This window comes from Manacus candei, unplaced genomic scaffold, assembly GCF_025592945.1.
Source record: "Manacus candei isolate 608988 ecotype Guabito, Panama unplaced genomic scaffold, ASM2559294v1 h1tg000008l, whole genome shotgun sequence".
In the NCBI taxonomy this organism is placed as follows: Eukaryota; Metazoa; Chordata; class Aves; order Passeriformes; family Pipridae; genus Manacus; species Manacus candei.
The window spans coordinates 1,207,329-1,223,215 of NW_026138056.1; the positions used below are offsets into that span (position 1 = coordinate 1,207,329).

Genomic DNA, 15,887 nt, shown 5'->3' on the forward strand with positions numbered 1-15,887 from the left:
TATGCCCTTAGAGTGCCAAAGCTAAATAAAGCTGAATATTATTTGAATTTGTAGCTCCATATAATGAGATTTTTAGAGTGTTTTTGTAAAACAGGAATAATAAAGCCACTGTGTGTAGACCAAAATTAAAACAATTTGAGTGACTTGAAAATGGGTAAGAGGGCACCAGATTATAGCTGAGAAAAATCGTTCTTTTCTGGATTTCTACTTTAGTTTCTCACTAAGTGTTTCTTTTTTTCCTTGGAGCATTATTTGCAGCTAGGCATTTGCACTGTTCCTGGAAAATGAAGATTTGAACATCAGTGCAAGTTATCTTAAGAAAATTGACAAAACGTTAGAGAAATTTCAGATATCTCAGATTTTTACATTCTTTTGTTTTAATCACTAAACAGCAGCTAGGCAGAGGAAACAAAGAACGCATCCTTGATACTGTTGGATGGTTGTCATGGTTTAACCCCAGCCAGACACTGAGCCCCACACAACTGCTCACTCACTCCCCCACCAGTGGGATCTGGCAGAGAATTGGAAGGGTAAAAGGTAGAAAACTTGTGGGTTGAGATAAAGACAGTTTAATAGGGAAAGCAAAAGCTGTGTGCACAAGCAAAGCAAAACAAGGGATTCATTCACCACTTCCCATGGGCAGGCAGGTGTTCAGCCATCCCTGGGAAAGCAGGGCTCCATCACCTATAACAGTGACTTACGAAGACAAATGCCATCACTCGAAATATCTCTCCCTTCCTTCTTCTTTCCCCCACTTTGTAGACTGAGGATGCTGTTGGAACTAGATGATCTTTAAGGTCCCTTTAAACCCTAGCTGTTTTATGAATCTGTGATATAGAATATCCCTTTGGTCTGTTGGGGTCACCCGTCCCAGCCATGTATCCTCTCAGCCTCTCATGTACTCCCAGACCCCTTGCCAGGGTGGCAGTATGAAAAGCAGAAAAGTCTTTGGTTCTGTGTAGGCACTGCTCAGCAATAACAAAAACATCTCTATATTATCAACCCTGTGTGCAGCACAAATCCAAAACACAGCCCCCTACCAGCCACTGTAGAGAAAATGAGCTCTATCTCAGCACAATGGTCTAAATGAATAAAGGCAAAATATAAATTAAATATTACAAATCTATTTTTTCCTCCCCTGCTGCTCTCTACCCCCCACCCTCATCCAGACACCTTGAAACTTTTCAGACTAACTTTGTCAATTATTTGTCCTAATATAGCATCCACCTGCTGCCCAGAAAATGATTGGAATTGGTGCAGTGGAATTTTTCTCTCAGCTTCGCCCTGATGTGGATCCGAACTTGCAGGCCATAATTGATGGGATTGTGGATGGACTGTTCTTCCTTCCTTCTGAACTTTCTTCTAGTTCTTTATCAGTATGTTATCAAGCTCAGTCTCAGCCTTCAGTAGATCAACCAGGTAAATTACATATTTTGGAGTGTAATCTATTTTAAATTAAAGTAAAGGGAAAGGCTATGTAAAGCTGATCTTTTTAACCATAATAGGCAAATTATTCCTGAGAGAGCAGTGAATTGTGTAGTAATCAAATTTTGCCAGAGGCACTATGACTTTAGCTAAACCACCTAGTGCCATTCTTGTAATGGAATTCTCTGTCCATTTCTTCAGTGTGTCATATCTGTTTTCTATATTGTACGAAGAGCATGACACAAGTTCTAAGAACAACTTTATGGCAGCAAGTGTAGCAACTCTGAATAAATCTGTAATTTAGTTAGTAAAGTGTGCTTTACTGCTGTTCATTGTGTAATAGGCTTTAGCTTTGAGAGCAATTCAGATTTAAAAAAAAAAAGAAATAAGCAGTGGTTGATTCTAGCAGAACAATTTTTAAAATTACATTAGTTGTATGCACTGTCTACTTAGTTTTGCATAAGTATTTGTCATAGAAAAATCCGTAAACTTTCTTTAAAATGTCATATTATGTGTGAAGTACTTCACATATATGTGAAGTGCTATTACTTGCTTCTGTTATCTAGCTCATTATCTATCTGTTACAAAGATTTACAGTGCCTCTTAAATATAACGTAACTCCTGTGATTCTCCTCTTCTGCCTTAAAAATTTTAGCACAAAGTTTGGAGGACAAAATTACAAATCATAGAAGTGCTTACTTCATCCTCCTGGTTATTGTGGGAAAGACACTGCTGTTACAGTGCATGCTGTAATAATGGCCACACCTCTCTTGCTCATACTGTGCAGTTTCAGAGATAAAAGCAATTTTTCTGTGGTTCTGCAGCCTGTCTAATGCTTGGAGTTGTAGTTTGCTAGAACTATTTGGCACTATGTGATGCCTGGCAATTGTGGAGGTTTTTTTCCTTTTCTTTTTTTCTTCCTGTGCCCATGTAGGGGCAGATTTTTACTTCTTGTTTCCACTGTATGGGAAAAAGTATATTAATGTTGTACATGTGCATTCTTATCTTTTAGTAACTCAATTACTTTTAGTAATTCAATTGAAGTTACTTAAGCTGTAAATTGTATGCATGTGTGGATGAAATAATCTTAGTGCTTCCTAACAGGAGTGTTGTATTTTTCTTTCTGTTTTAACTTCAGTTACTGGGAAAAAATGTAAACTGATAATCTGGGCATTATTTAGTCTGATCTTTTGAACCAAATATTATGGTCTGGAGAGACTGCTTTTAGTGTTACATACCTTGTGATTATATTTATAAAGTTTGTGTATGAATGACATGTATTTAACAATATACATATTATATACAAAGGGGACAACTTTTCGTGTGACCTGAGAAGACAGCAGTTTTGGTAGAAAAAGGCTATAAGTAGTTAATTAAAAAAAGTCTATTTTATTGCTACATACGTAGATTAAAGGAAAACCTTTTGTTTGGCTACCAGTTCTCCATCAGGCAATACATTTTGTGTAATTATTTTTGCTATTACTTGAATGATATTGCAGAATATAATTACAAAAAAATACACATTGATACACTCTCTTTACTCAATTTTTTTTATCATCTGAGACTATTTTAACCTATTAAGGAGACTGATTTAAAACTCAAGGGCAAAACGGAGGTAGTTCAGGAAAAACATGAAAATAAATCGAGTTTTTGTTTTGTGTGTGTGTGTGTGTGTACATTTTTTAAATTTATCCTTTTTTTATTTTAGTTCTGCCTCAAGAGGAATTATTCACTGGATATTTTTGTCAAGGTAGAAGTCATCCACTACAGTTAGAAATACCTCCCAAAAGAACAGCCGGTATGTGTAGTTATGAAGGAATATGTTAATTATAGAAAGTGCTTAGAGTTGTAATTTAGATTGAATTTCATTAGAAATGTGCATAGCAATATTGGTTATTCTTTTTCCTATTGTTATTCTGTGAAATCGAATACCACAGAAACTACAATTATAATGCTTATAAAAATGACACTCGTCTTAATAGATCTTTCTCTTTTCTAGTAAAAAGCTTAGCTTTTTGGAATATGTAAAGTATGTTAAAAAGTGCTGCAATTTTAAAGATTATTTAAATTGCTAATGCTTTTCAGAAGATCTGTGTTTCATAGTCAAAAGTGTCTGTTTAAAAACTTAGTCTGGAGTACCTTTCTACTTCTTAGAAAACTGGATTAGATGCTTTGGGAATGTTTACCTTGTATCTAAATGAAAACCGGTGTTACACTTTGATTTTTTTGTCAGTAAGATTATATGAAGTGTTTCTCTGACAAGCAGAGACCGGTAATACTTTGGCAAGTCTTTGCCTGTACCAGTATATTAGTAGCAGTTCACAGAAATGTGTCCTATTTAACATACAGTATGGTGCTAAGAACTAGATTTTAAAATATGACTTTGCAGTTACTGTATGTGAATCACCAGTTTACTTCTTTAGTAGTTTATAAGCTGTCTTAAGAATTGCACAATAATTATTACAAACTTTAAGTTAAAAGTAGCTTCAAAGTTATTTTTGTTAGAGTTATTATGTGCCATAATTCTGTAAGAACAATAATTTCTACTGCTTTAAGAGTAAAAGCATGAGGGCAATTTTCTATTTTTAGAGATCGTGCTAATAAATATTCTGTAGTACCAGATTTGCTAAAACTTTCTTCATTAAGTATATTTCATTTGGGTTTAAGATGATTTTAGTGGTGTTTTGGTGTTGCTGAATACTTTCATTAAAAGCACTTGAGTTCGTGCAAGTCCATATTTAGTAAAACGTAGTTATTTTTCAGATTCTGTATAGTTCATAAGTTTCTTTGAATGGATATATACAGTATAACATTACTATAAAATATATTCCAAAATATCTGCTCTGTTTTTTTTGCAGTGAAATGCTTGAAATTTTCCACATTTCCTTGGCTAACTCTGACTTCAACAGATAGACATGTACTTTCATCAAATGAAAGGTGCAGTAATGGAAACATTAGAATTTTATTGTAGGTTTTATTTTTTCTGAAATAACAGTTGTCAATTTCTGTCCTTCTGCATCATAAAGCTGTTCCTGTAAATAACCTAATGAGCTACTTTTTGATAAATGATTGTGAAAGCTGCGCTGAAGTTGGGCAGTGTCGCTCTCCATTCTTAGTGTTTAAATCAGAGTACGTTTGGGGTTTTTTTTCACGATACTTCAGACTGTCTTCTAAATTTCTCAAGTGGATCAAAGATTTCGTTCTGTTAATATTAGAACAAGGTGGAATAAAATCATTATTTACTTTACCCCCATGACCACTTGGCAGGAAAATCCATACTTTCAGTAGTCCCTTGGCTAGGTTTAGGGCAATGAGTTTAGGTACAGGATCTTATCCAGGTACTGAGTCATTCTGATTGTCTTTCTGCAGTGATTTTATTTTTTGGTTTTAACTTTCATGTAGAAAAACAGTGTTTGAAGTGGCCCAAGGAAAAATTCAGTAGTTGGGATTCCTTATGAGTTGACACAGAACTGTGATAGGTTTCTAGTATAGGTTTTTTTGTTTGTTGTTTCCTTTTGAAAGATCTCTGAAGCTGGAAAACCTCTTTAATATTTAATTTCCTTTATTCCTGAGTATAGAGAAAGAACAGAGATTTGTAAAACTGGACGTATTTTTTTACAGTGAGTTCAGAAACAGTGGTTTCTGAAACGATTAAAGTGGAAAAAAGTGAAGTAGAATATCCTAAAGGTTCTTACTATTTACTAATATACATCTTAGAGAATAGCTAATAAATTTCTTCCTTTACGGAACTTCCCACATAAGTAATTCAAGTGTTTTTAAGTTCTACGTGAACCTTAGTAATGAAAGAAACTTTCTTACTGGTGTGAGTTAGATTACTTGCTGTATAACACAGATAATTACCAGCTTCAGAGGGACTTTCCAGTATTTGTTATTTTAATTTCAAATTGAATATCAGTAATGTTATTTCTCTTTTTGGAACCTAATTTTACATGTGGCTTGTTATCATGTGGCTGGAGTTGAGTTTCTTCTTTATTGTATATAGGATGAGCATGGCTTAGAAATAATTCAACTTTAAAAGTAGTGTGACAGTAGTACAGAGGTTTTTTTTTCCTTTAGATTCTTCAGTGTTGTGATTGTAACTTTGTTGTAAATACTTGTTCAAGCTAGTAATTACTGGTTGGTTCTATTTAATTTTAATACATTTTTAAATATGAACTTTTAGTTCTTTGAGAAGTAACAACCAAAATTTAATTTGGAGTACTTGTGAGCTTCTTCAGGATGTGATTATGCAAGATTTTCCTGCTGAGATCTTCCTTCAAAGGCCAAAGATTGTACAGGCAAGAATTCACATAAAGTTTAATGTTTTTGTTGTGCTGTGGTATAAGTTGTGCCAAGGAAGAATTGATGTAAATTATATGATTTGTTTCTAAACAAAATAGCTAAACAGAAGTTCCTTTTTGTTAACTCTAGGTGCATAGGAAAGGGGACATGGGCTACCTATTGTGTTTAGAGAATTTTTTGGTTGTAATGTATATTGCTAATCAGTAATGAAGTGTGTTCTGAAGTAATACTTTGTTTCTTCTGGATAACATAAATTTGTGGTGGTGTTGTATGCACACCCCTCTAATGGGCTTCCACAATGAAAGTACTGACTTCATTGGAAGTACAGTGTAGAACTCTGCTTTTTCCTTAGAACTGGTAGTCTTGCATTCAGTAAGAAAACAGTAGTTAAACCTATTTATTTTTTGCTGTGATTTTGAAAAACCCTTGGAGGCATTTGTGGACTATATTTAATGCAAGACTTTTGCTGGCATAGTTGTTCATGAACATGATTAATGTTCAGCTATTGGTTTTGATGGTTTTGCCTTTGCAGAGCCTTTTGTCCCTGCTAAACCTGGCTTTTGTAGGAGATGGAAGACATCGTTTAGCTTTGCAGGCTGTGTCATGCTTGCAACAGTTGTGCATTTTCTTGAGAAGCAGGCTTAACTTTCATAGAGATCCAAGTTTTTCTTCCACAGAGCAAGGTAGGTATTTTTAACTATTTGAAATACTGTTGTTTTTACTACAGTTAAGATTGCCTAAAATGATTTTGGAAAGAAGCCCCTGAAACTTATAGCAAATGTAATCTTGTGAAACTGTTTTGCTGAATAAATGGTGTTCAGTACTACTAATGTTAATAAAAAAATTTTGAGTACTTGAATTGTTTTAAAGTACTTACTCATTTTTACAGTTTGCTGAGATTACTCATTCATCAACTTTTACCAGTATCCAATTGTTTGTATGTCAGCAGGAGAGGGATTTTTAACTAAAACTAGATCAAATCTGTAAAATAAAAGTGGGCAGAGTTTCAGAAAAGTTTTTGAGCTATTAGTTCTTAACAATGTAGTTACTAATTTTATTTGCTATGTCAACTTCTTATGCTGATTGCTAAAAATAGTTTAATCATTGTTTTGAGTTTTGCAGTCATTAGGCCTATTTCACAATGCTCTTAATGCTTAAATGTTATAGCTTTAATGGTGTAAATTAGTTGTAATGGTCTTCCTGTTTCCATTTTGTCATCTGAATTGAATCAACTCTTTCTGTAAATTGGTAGTCTGGTTTTCTTCATAAGATTACCACTATATTTGGTGTCTTAATAAATGATATTGGCTGCTAATTCAGTTATAACATCAACAAGTCCAATAGCCTTAGGCAGACACACTTGTTTCTATTTTTAAAACTCAAGATTTATGATTCAACTGGAATCTTTAGTGGTTTTGCCTTGGAATTACTTTTCCAAACTCTGCTGCTTGCCAGTGAGAGGTTGTCCTAGCTCACCAGTATGTACTTGGTGTTTTCCATATCTTACCTGGGTTACTTTTACCATTCATTGTGTTAGTATCTTTCAGAATAATGGATTCCACTAATGGAAAATATATGCTTTGTGTTGCATAAAGGCACAGCTTCCCAGAATTCATCTATATCTTACTGTCAAGAGCCAAGAGGTCTTCCTCGTTCTCAGAATCCATCACCTGGAAGTAGTAGCCCTCGGCCATCTGTAATTGGACGGACAGTTCAGCGTCCAAGAGGAGATGGTCAAGATTGGGATGCAGTATCTTCCAGGTGAATAAAACAGGAAATAACTTACACTTCAGTTAAAAAAAAATTATTAATATGGGCTTATATCATCAGCTCCTTGTCATTATGTGGAATGATGCAAGAGTTTTGGTAACTGTGAAAATTCAAACCATGTTTTATGAGTTAAACTGTTCTTTAAGCGGTGTTTAGAATATATAAGATTGTTACCACATTTTGTACCCAACCACCTTTTTAAACAAAATCTCTTAGTATCAATTGTTATTGCTTGTGCATGTATTTGTAATACACAGACAAGCATTTATTCAGACTATTGCTATAAAGTCAGGAATTTTTTGGTTTTTTTCAGCCGATGACCTTGTAAGTTCTTTTAAGTAGAATGGCCGCCCCATAGGTAACGGTATATCGTATTGTCAAAAATGCTATGATGTAGAAAGATTTCCACTAGTCTTTAATCTTTACTTTTAAATCTGACAACAAAATTCAGTTCTATAACATCTAAAAATTTTACTCCAATATGAAATTATGAATTGTCTGTGTTCCTTCCAAATGGAGAGATTTGTATGTGATTTTGTTACTCGTCTTGACACAACAGACATAAAGCTGCTATTCAAGAACCAATGTCTTTTAATATGTGGAAGTTTAAAAGTCCTTGTAAGTCCTTACTGCATTCTTGTTGGTAGTTCGTACAAGTCTCTGTAGTGTATGGGCTTAATGATTGAGTAACTCCTGGGCATTCGATTGTGATGAGAATATCTCATGTAGTAAATTGTAAATGCATCTTGAGAGTCATTATATTAGAAGTTTATTTTTGCTCAAGTCTAATATATTAATATTTTAATATGTAACTAATATTTTAATGTCGATGAACTCCAGGCTTAGTGCGTTTTATGATCTGACCATTTTGAACATTTCACAGTTTAATAGTAGCTGGTGTATATTGTGCAAGAAATAGTGATAGCCTGGCTATCAGTCTAGTAATGAAATCTGCGTAAGAATAAGGACCAGTTAAGGTGGTGATGAGACATCTAGAAATCAGGGAGCGGTAGTTTATTAAAAGTATATGGCCATATTATGAATTGTTCATGACTGTACGCTTTTATCTTCTTGCATCCTGTGTGGTGCAGTAGAACTGCTCACTGTCCATAAACCCCATTTCTTACAAAGATATAACTTAGCCCAGAGGTAGCATAAAAAACCCCATGATGTCAATAGAAGATATGATAGAGTGAAATGACAGAAGTGTTGCTCTGACATTGCTTATTTTGATATGGAAGAGCTGCTTTTAGTGAATCTTGTCTGTTTCAAAGTAATTGTAATGTAAATTGTTTGTTTATTGCTAACTATATGTAACTCTTCTTTTTCCTTGTTCTTAAATCTTGAGACTCTTCAATCTATCTGTTTGTCTGTTTCAAATTCTGCCTGGAAACTTAACCTTTCCTCTTCTGAATTGCTTTTATGACTGATACCTCTACTTCCTTACCCTCTGGTAAGTGCAGCCAAACATACTACACACTACTGAACTCTTCTATTTTTCTTGTAGTCTTCTATTGACCTCTTAATCATTTGGCATTTAAATTCTTAATTGCTATTCTTTATACATCTTTTGCATTTAATTAGACAATATAGTGCAACACAGTCATGCCACAATTCCTTTTTTTCAGCATGTTTAATAATAACAAAAGGAACCAAACAAAAACCAACTACAAAAGTCAGGTTTTTAAATACAGGTTTTTAAAGCAAATCTTAGGATAAGAAAAAGCATAAAAAATATCTGTTCTGAATTGTATTAATTATAATGCTGACAACAGAATTAGATTATTTTTGAAAACAGTTGAAAAAGAATACAGTTATAAACTATATACTGTTCATAATATATGAACTATTATATATGAACATATATAATATATATTTAATAAGTAAAATATTTCTATAATATAATCACACCATGTATATTTTGTAATGTATACTTGATTGCAGTTAAAACTTTCTTAGGCAAGAGAATATTTTCTGGTTTACAGTTGGTGAGGTAGTCCTAAGGCTTTAACATAGGGCACACTTTGTAATTTTCCTTCCAATGATTCTTGTGGCTACCTACATAGAATGGTTTTAATACAGTAAGTATCATTCAGGATGAAATTTATTTGGTAAGTGGCCTTGAGAGATTTTGTTCATCACAAAAAATAAGTTTCAATTCAACTTATATTTCTCTTGCAATATTGTATTCATTGCATGTGTATTTCTTCCAGTACACAGTACTTAGTGTGTTTGAAGATGGCTGCCAAACCATTAGGCATTCACTTGTGATGTTACTAGTTCTGACATTTACAAAACCAACCAAACCAAATCCCCCTCTTCCTGCAACACCGGTGGATAGCAGAAAAAGAATGGGATAGAAGGAAGGATATGTTTAAGGAAGGAGGACATGAAAATACTTGATGCTATTTTTGACATGTGTACATATATGGGTTTTCTCTTTGCAAGAGTTAACCATGTCTTTTTTTGTTGTTTGCTTGTTGTTTTAAGTGGAAACAGTACTCAAGCAAATGCGAACTCCAGAATCTCCCTGCATTCCCCATTTGATGTAGGACATATTGATCTACCAGATACTGAAATTGAGGACACTTTGGAATTACAGATGAAGCAGCTTAGCCTTCCTCAATTCTGTGTTTCTCTCTTGGAAAATGCAGTACCTCTTCTAAGAACAGGTGAGAAAGTGTTAAATATTTCACTTATCCTTCTCATTTTTAATACAGACCTCTTAAGAAGCTGGTATTATGAGGTGAGTAGCTCAAGTAAATGAGGTACAGATAATTAGTGAAGTACTGTAACTAGTTACAACAGTTCTTTTCCTGGGACTTTGTTCAGGTCATAAAGCTCGGATCTTCTGGTTGTTTTCCAGAATTGCTGCAGAAGTTTTAAGTACTTTTTACTGATGGTGGGAAGAAGTGGATGTGTGGATGAAAAAATAACCACACTTAACCAAACATGTTCTGATCTCTTTGAGCATAGAGTTTACCTCCTGTTCAAGAAATAATAAACAAAAATTCTGGGGAGAGGTTTGTTTTTATTCATATGAATGCAGTAGCACGTTGTAACTGATTTAAGAAACATAAGTAATGATAACAACTATGATTTTAATTTTAACTTATAAAGTTTCTAAATTACAAAGTCTTTTTGAAGGACAGTCTTTTTGTTCTTATGTTGTCTAAAATGGTATTTAGCTGTAAAATGTAATTCAAAACAGGTATTGTAAACATGGTAAGGTTTTCAAATATAGGAGATGGAAATATACATGTATCTATCTATGACTAGGATAGTAAAAGAGGCTTTACCTTAAAAATTGTATGAAATATGTATGAAAATTGTTCAGTCCTCTTTTCTTTTTGGTAATAAACCAACTAAAATGAATTAAAGTTTTGTTTTTCCCTTTCAGAATAGTGATATTTAAATATTAATTGGTCACAAGCACATTTGTGACTTCTGGCATCTTTTATTTATAATGTAAAATTGCAGAAAATGTATTTTCTATCTTTTCCTTTTCTGGTGCCTGTCACTTCAAATCTGCAAAGTTAAGATACAGTTTTTCCACCTTTCAAGTTTCTTTCATTGAATCTTATCATAGATTCAATGAGGAGCAGACTGTATGAGGAGCAGCTGAGGTCACTTGGTCTGTTCAGCCTGGAGAAGAGGAGACTGAGGGGAGACCTCATTGCAGTCTACAATTTCCTTGAGAGGGGAAGAGGAGGGGCAAACATTGATCTCTTCTCTGTGGTGATGAGTGACTGGACCTGAGCGAATGGCCTGAAATTGTGTCAGGGGAGGTTCAGGTTGGGTATTAGAAAAAGGTTCTTCACCCAGAGGATGGTTGGGTGCTGAAATAGGCTTCCCAGGGAAGTGGTCACGGCACCAAACCTGACAAAGTTCAAGAAGCGTTTGGACAGTACTTTCACTTTCAGGGGTATGATGTCACTCTTAGGGATGGTCCTGTGCAGGGCCAGGAGCTGAACTCAATGATCCTTGTGGGTCTCTTCCAACTTAACATATTCTGTGATTCTGTGACCTAAAATAGTTTTGCTTTCAGATAAAGTTGATCTGTCTTTATTTCTCTTTCTGTAAGGTTTTTTACACTTTTTAAACTCTACTGGATGATATTTCTTCATTCTTCCACTGTGCTGTAATGAGACACAGATTGTAAGGAAACTAATATTGGATCTGAAAGCCTGTGATCTGAAGGCACACTGTGAGACAGTGTGATACTGTGAGACAGTAACACACTGTTTCTCATGTGGTTATATTTTGAGTTTTTTATCTTCACTAAAATCAACAGGCATTTTTATGAACGTTATTATCAACTTATATGGTATAATGTAGATTTTTTCTATTTAAATTAAAAAAAAACCCAGTAAGTTTATATTTTATATTTAGAATAAACCCTTGTTTATAGTGATGTCTTCTGAATATCAAAATATAATACTTTGTCTGCATTTCAGTTTATCCTCTCACTTGTGTTCCTAGGCAGTCGGAGAGTGACAATGGAAGTTCTTGAATTGCTTGTTGAAGACATGTTCCTTATTGGTGATGCTATTTCTGAAAATGTTTGGGAAGATGATAGCCTTTTTGCATTGGAATTGGTAAGATTCCTCAGACTTTGTTTAGCCATATTTAACAGTCTTCTTTTGTAAGCCTCTGACATTTTCTGCAGTGATTCATATACAGATCTAATCTTCTGCTGAGCTACCCTTTTGAAAATTTTAAGTAGTTTATGACTAGTTCTATTGATGACATGTTATTTTTTTTAAATGTAACTTCCTTTACCAGACGACACGTGGAGTTTCATCTCAAGAAAATAAGCGACCATTGAGAGAAACTTATGTAGGGTAGGGGATCTGAGGGAAAAGCACCAACCACAAATGTTGGAGACATTTGATGTAAATAGCAACTTTCACATTCTTTACTCATTATAAACTATCTTTTTTAAAATCAGGGAGATAACTGTTTAGATCCAAGACCAGAATTGTAAGATGCGTACATGCTATCTGTTTCCTACACAGGAACTATAGATCTCTGCACAAATTTCAGATATCCTTAACTATGTTGCTTAACAGGGAAAGAAAGAAGACTTTTTGGCTCAGGAGAGGTTCAAAGCGTGAAGGTGCTGTTGACCAAATAATTTAAATTGCTGGAAATATATCTGGACACAATTGAGAATTCTTATATACATAAATATCAAATTAGTGAATAACAGATGAAATAATAATGGCTGTCTTGCTTTTTTGAAGACAGGTGAAAGCTGAAGCATAAACTGCCATGGCTTAGGCATGAAACAAACATATCAGAGTTACAGATGGAAACTTGTCTAAAAACTTGAATTAAATGCACCTGACTTAAGTTAGAATTCATGAAAATACCACTGAACATGAAACAATAATAACTGCAATATTAATTAATTAAAATACTGTGTAGACTTCCCTATTATCTGTTTTATAAATGTTAATCTTTATATTATTTATAGGACCTATTAGCAAATGAGAATTTTTTCTTTGAATTTAAGATACTGATCTGTGAAAATCTATGATAATTGATCAGCTCCAAGTCAGTGCTGAAGATTTCTTGCAGAATATTTTATCTCAGAAGCTTAATACCTTTTTGTCTAGTTGTTTTATGATCTGAATCAGTATGTTTCATTACTTGCAAGTCTATTAAACTAAAATATAAACTGTGAGCATCAATATATATGTAACCTGCTGATTATTATTAGTAGGATAATGTTTACTTTCAGGCTACTAACAAGCAAAATTCTGCAAATAAGCTGGGTAATTTTATACAATTGTATTGATTAAAAAAAAAATAGGTTGAGAGATAAAAAATACTTTGCTGTTTCCTTTGAGAATGAATAGGGATAAAAAAACCTTTGATGTTTTCAAAGTTTGGATTGTGAGTTGATTTGGGATTTTTTTTTTTTAATTTTAAGGTAAAGGTTTATTTGCAGGTTCAGACCAGACCTTAGTATTTCCATATTAAAATTGAAGTTCAAAAGTGTAGTGAGCAAAAATTTAGGCAGAGGGAGGGGAGAAAAGTGGGAGAGGAAAGGTGAGAGAGCAATCAGTAATGGGTGATTATTGAACAAGTATTCAGAACTAAAAGTGAAAGTAGACTGAGGTCTACTGCATAGTTCTGTTTGTATGACAAACAATGCTGTGTATTTGTGCAGTTTTAGAGTATTTGGTATAATTGTGTTAATGATACTGTGGGTGCTGTATAAACACTATAAATATGCAGGAATGTTTCATTTTTTTTTAACTATTGTATTTCTGATTTTGTTTTCAGAAAGACAGATTGCTTCTGGTCTTGGGTTTACTTGGAGAAACTATATTATATCACAAAACCAATATAAGTGCAGAACAGCCCAAGGTGATGTTGGTGCATCACAGAATGGCATTTATTAGCATTTCAGTCTTCACTGTTAGATTGCTGCAAATACTTCTCCCTGTAGAAAAGGTATGACATCACTAATTATAGGTGATTGGCTTTTGCTTTTGCATTTTAAGAGGGCGGAAAGTGTTGCCTTCCTCAGGTATTAATACTGGGAAAATAGCCACTGGACAGAGAAATTAATCTGATCTGCATTGGTTGATGTATGGTCACAGAGGGCAGCTTTGTCCATTCTTAGTTATCAGTGCCCACTGCAGATTTCAAATCTTTAAAAAACAATTTTTATTACAGTTTTAAACAAGTTTTTGAAATTCAGTGTTCTTTTCCCTCCTATATTGTTTTTTCTCTGGTATGATGTATGGTTTGCAAAGCTCTGCTGCCCCCTGCTAGTTTATAGTATGTATGCAAGTAAGACTAGAATGACATAACATTTAAAATCATCACTCTTAATCTGATGAAATGTAGTAAGGAATTATGTTTCATACATCATAGTGATTTTAACTGTTCTTTGCTTCCAGAGCTCCTTAAAAGGAACTCTGATGTAGCTCTTGAGGTTTTTTTTTTTTGTTTGGACTTGGTGGAGGGTTTTTTCTGTTTATTTCTGATGGGAAGGTCCAATAAAATTTTTGTGTGATGGAACATGTTAGGTGTTTTAATCTGAATGGGTTTAAATTTTTTAGACCAGTTTTTAGTGAGTGTAGCTTTTTTTTTAGACATTATTCAGAGTAGAAGATCAGTTATTACTGACGGCTTTTTGTCACAAACATTACATCTTGTACTGCAAATAAGTGTAGACATACTAATATCATGACTTTTTATAATTTTTGTCTTTATGTTCTTATGCACATAATATATCCATTCTGTGTATGACAGGAGTTAGAAAAAAGCTACTGTATTTGAGGTCAACATTTTAGTTGAAATAATACTGAACATTTGCAGTTAAAAATCAAAAACACCAAACCAAAAAGAGAAATCCCAGTTTCTTAGTTTGCAGTATGACCATGTGGAATTGTAGACAGCTTTTTATTAAATACAGAAATAATTGTGATCTGTGTATTCTCTGCCATCTCGTGGTCAGCCAGTGAATTGACTCTGGCCAGCAGTGCATATTAGTGCTGTTCTTGGATCGTACACAACTTTGAACTGGTTGCAGGTCTGATATTAGGAGTGACATCTAATTAACTATCACTTTTTAGTGAAAAAAATAATTCTTCATACAGAACTCATTTAATGATCTGCGTTTCTCTAATTTTTACGTAGCACCAGCAGTGATTGTACTTGTTGAATGACTGCAAATGCTATTGTTGGTTTTACTGTATTTTCAGGCTGTTATTCTGACAGTTGTTTTCTTTTTCAAAGGCCAGTAAAGTTATACAAAAGAGTTTGCTGAATGCTTTATTTCTTCTCTCTCTGGACATGTCCTTCTCCTTGGAATACCCAAGCATTCATGAATCCATTGCAGCCTATCTGGAGCAGATGAGTACTGAGAACTACACTATTTATAAACAAGTTTCAGAAGCTACATATTCAATTGAATGCACTTGTAGCTTTATGGTTGAAGTTCATAAAAAGGTGTGGAATTTTATTATATAAAATACTTTTTGTAGGCAAGTTTTGTTCCTTCACTTCTTTTTTTTATGTGGTAAAAATTATAGTCTAACATGGCAGAATAAGATCTTGTAAGTATGAGAATTTCATACGATGCAAGATGTAGTTAATTTATATTTGTTTTCATTAATACTCTTCATGGTGTTTGTAAAAAAATCTTATCCTAAGTAAAAGCAAAGAAATAAACAATTGGAGATTGGAAGTGAGCACTGGACTTTTTATGGGCAAAGAAGTAAGAAGCAGGAAATTATTTATTTATTTATATTTATGTAAACATGTACATTTATATATAATACAATATTTTATATTTATTTAATTATATAATGTGTGTGTATGCATGTTGTCCAGTAGTTAATTATATTGTTCAGAAACTTTTAAATCCC

At 33.6% G+C, this 15,887-nt stretch overlaps 1 protein-coding gene across 2 annotated transcripts in view; it reads left to right on the top strand.

Annotated features, from left to right (window-relative positions):
- RTTN (rotatin) overlaps positions 1–15,887 on the top strand; it is a 79,318-nt gene that overhangs the window by 996 nt on the left and 62,435 nt on the right. For both annotated transcript variants that reach the window (XM_051774402.1, XM_051774413.1), the window contains exons 3-12: positions 1,221–1,419; positions 3,134–3,223; positions 4,284–4,362; positions 5,609–5,723; positions 6,260–6,410; positions 7,323–7,488; positions 9,988–10,169; positions 11,980–12,095; positions 13,792–13,962; positions 15,256–15,468. In XM_051774402.1, the coding sequence (XP_051630362.1) occupies positions 1,221–1,419; positions 3,134–3,223; positions 4,284–4,362; positions 5,609–5,723; positions 6,260–6,410; positions 7,323–7,488; positions 9,988–10,169; positions 11,980–12,095; positions 13,792–13,962; positions 15,256–15,468 (1,482 nt within the window). The remainder of the gene's footprint in view (positions 1–1,220; positions 1,420–3,133; positions 3,224–4,283; positions 4,363–5,608; positions 5,724–6,259; positions 6,411–7,322; positions 7,489–9,987; positions 10,170–11,979; positions 12,096–13,791; positions 13,963–15,255; positions 15,469–15,887) is intronic.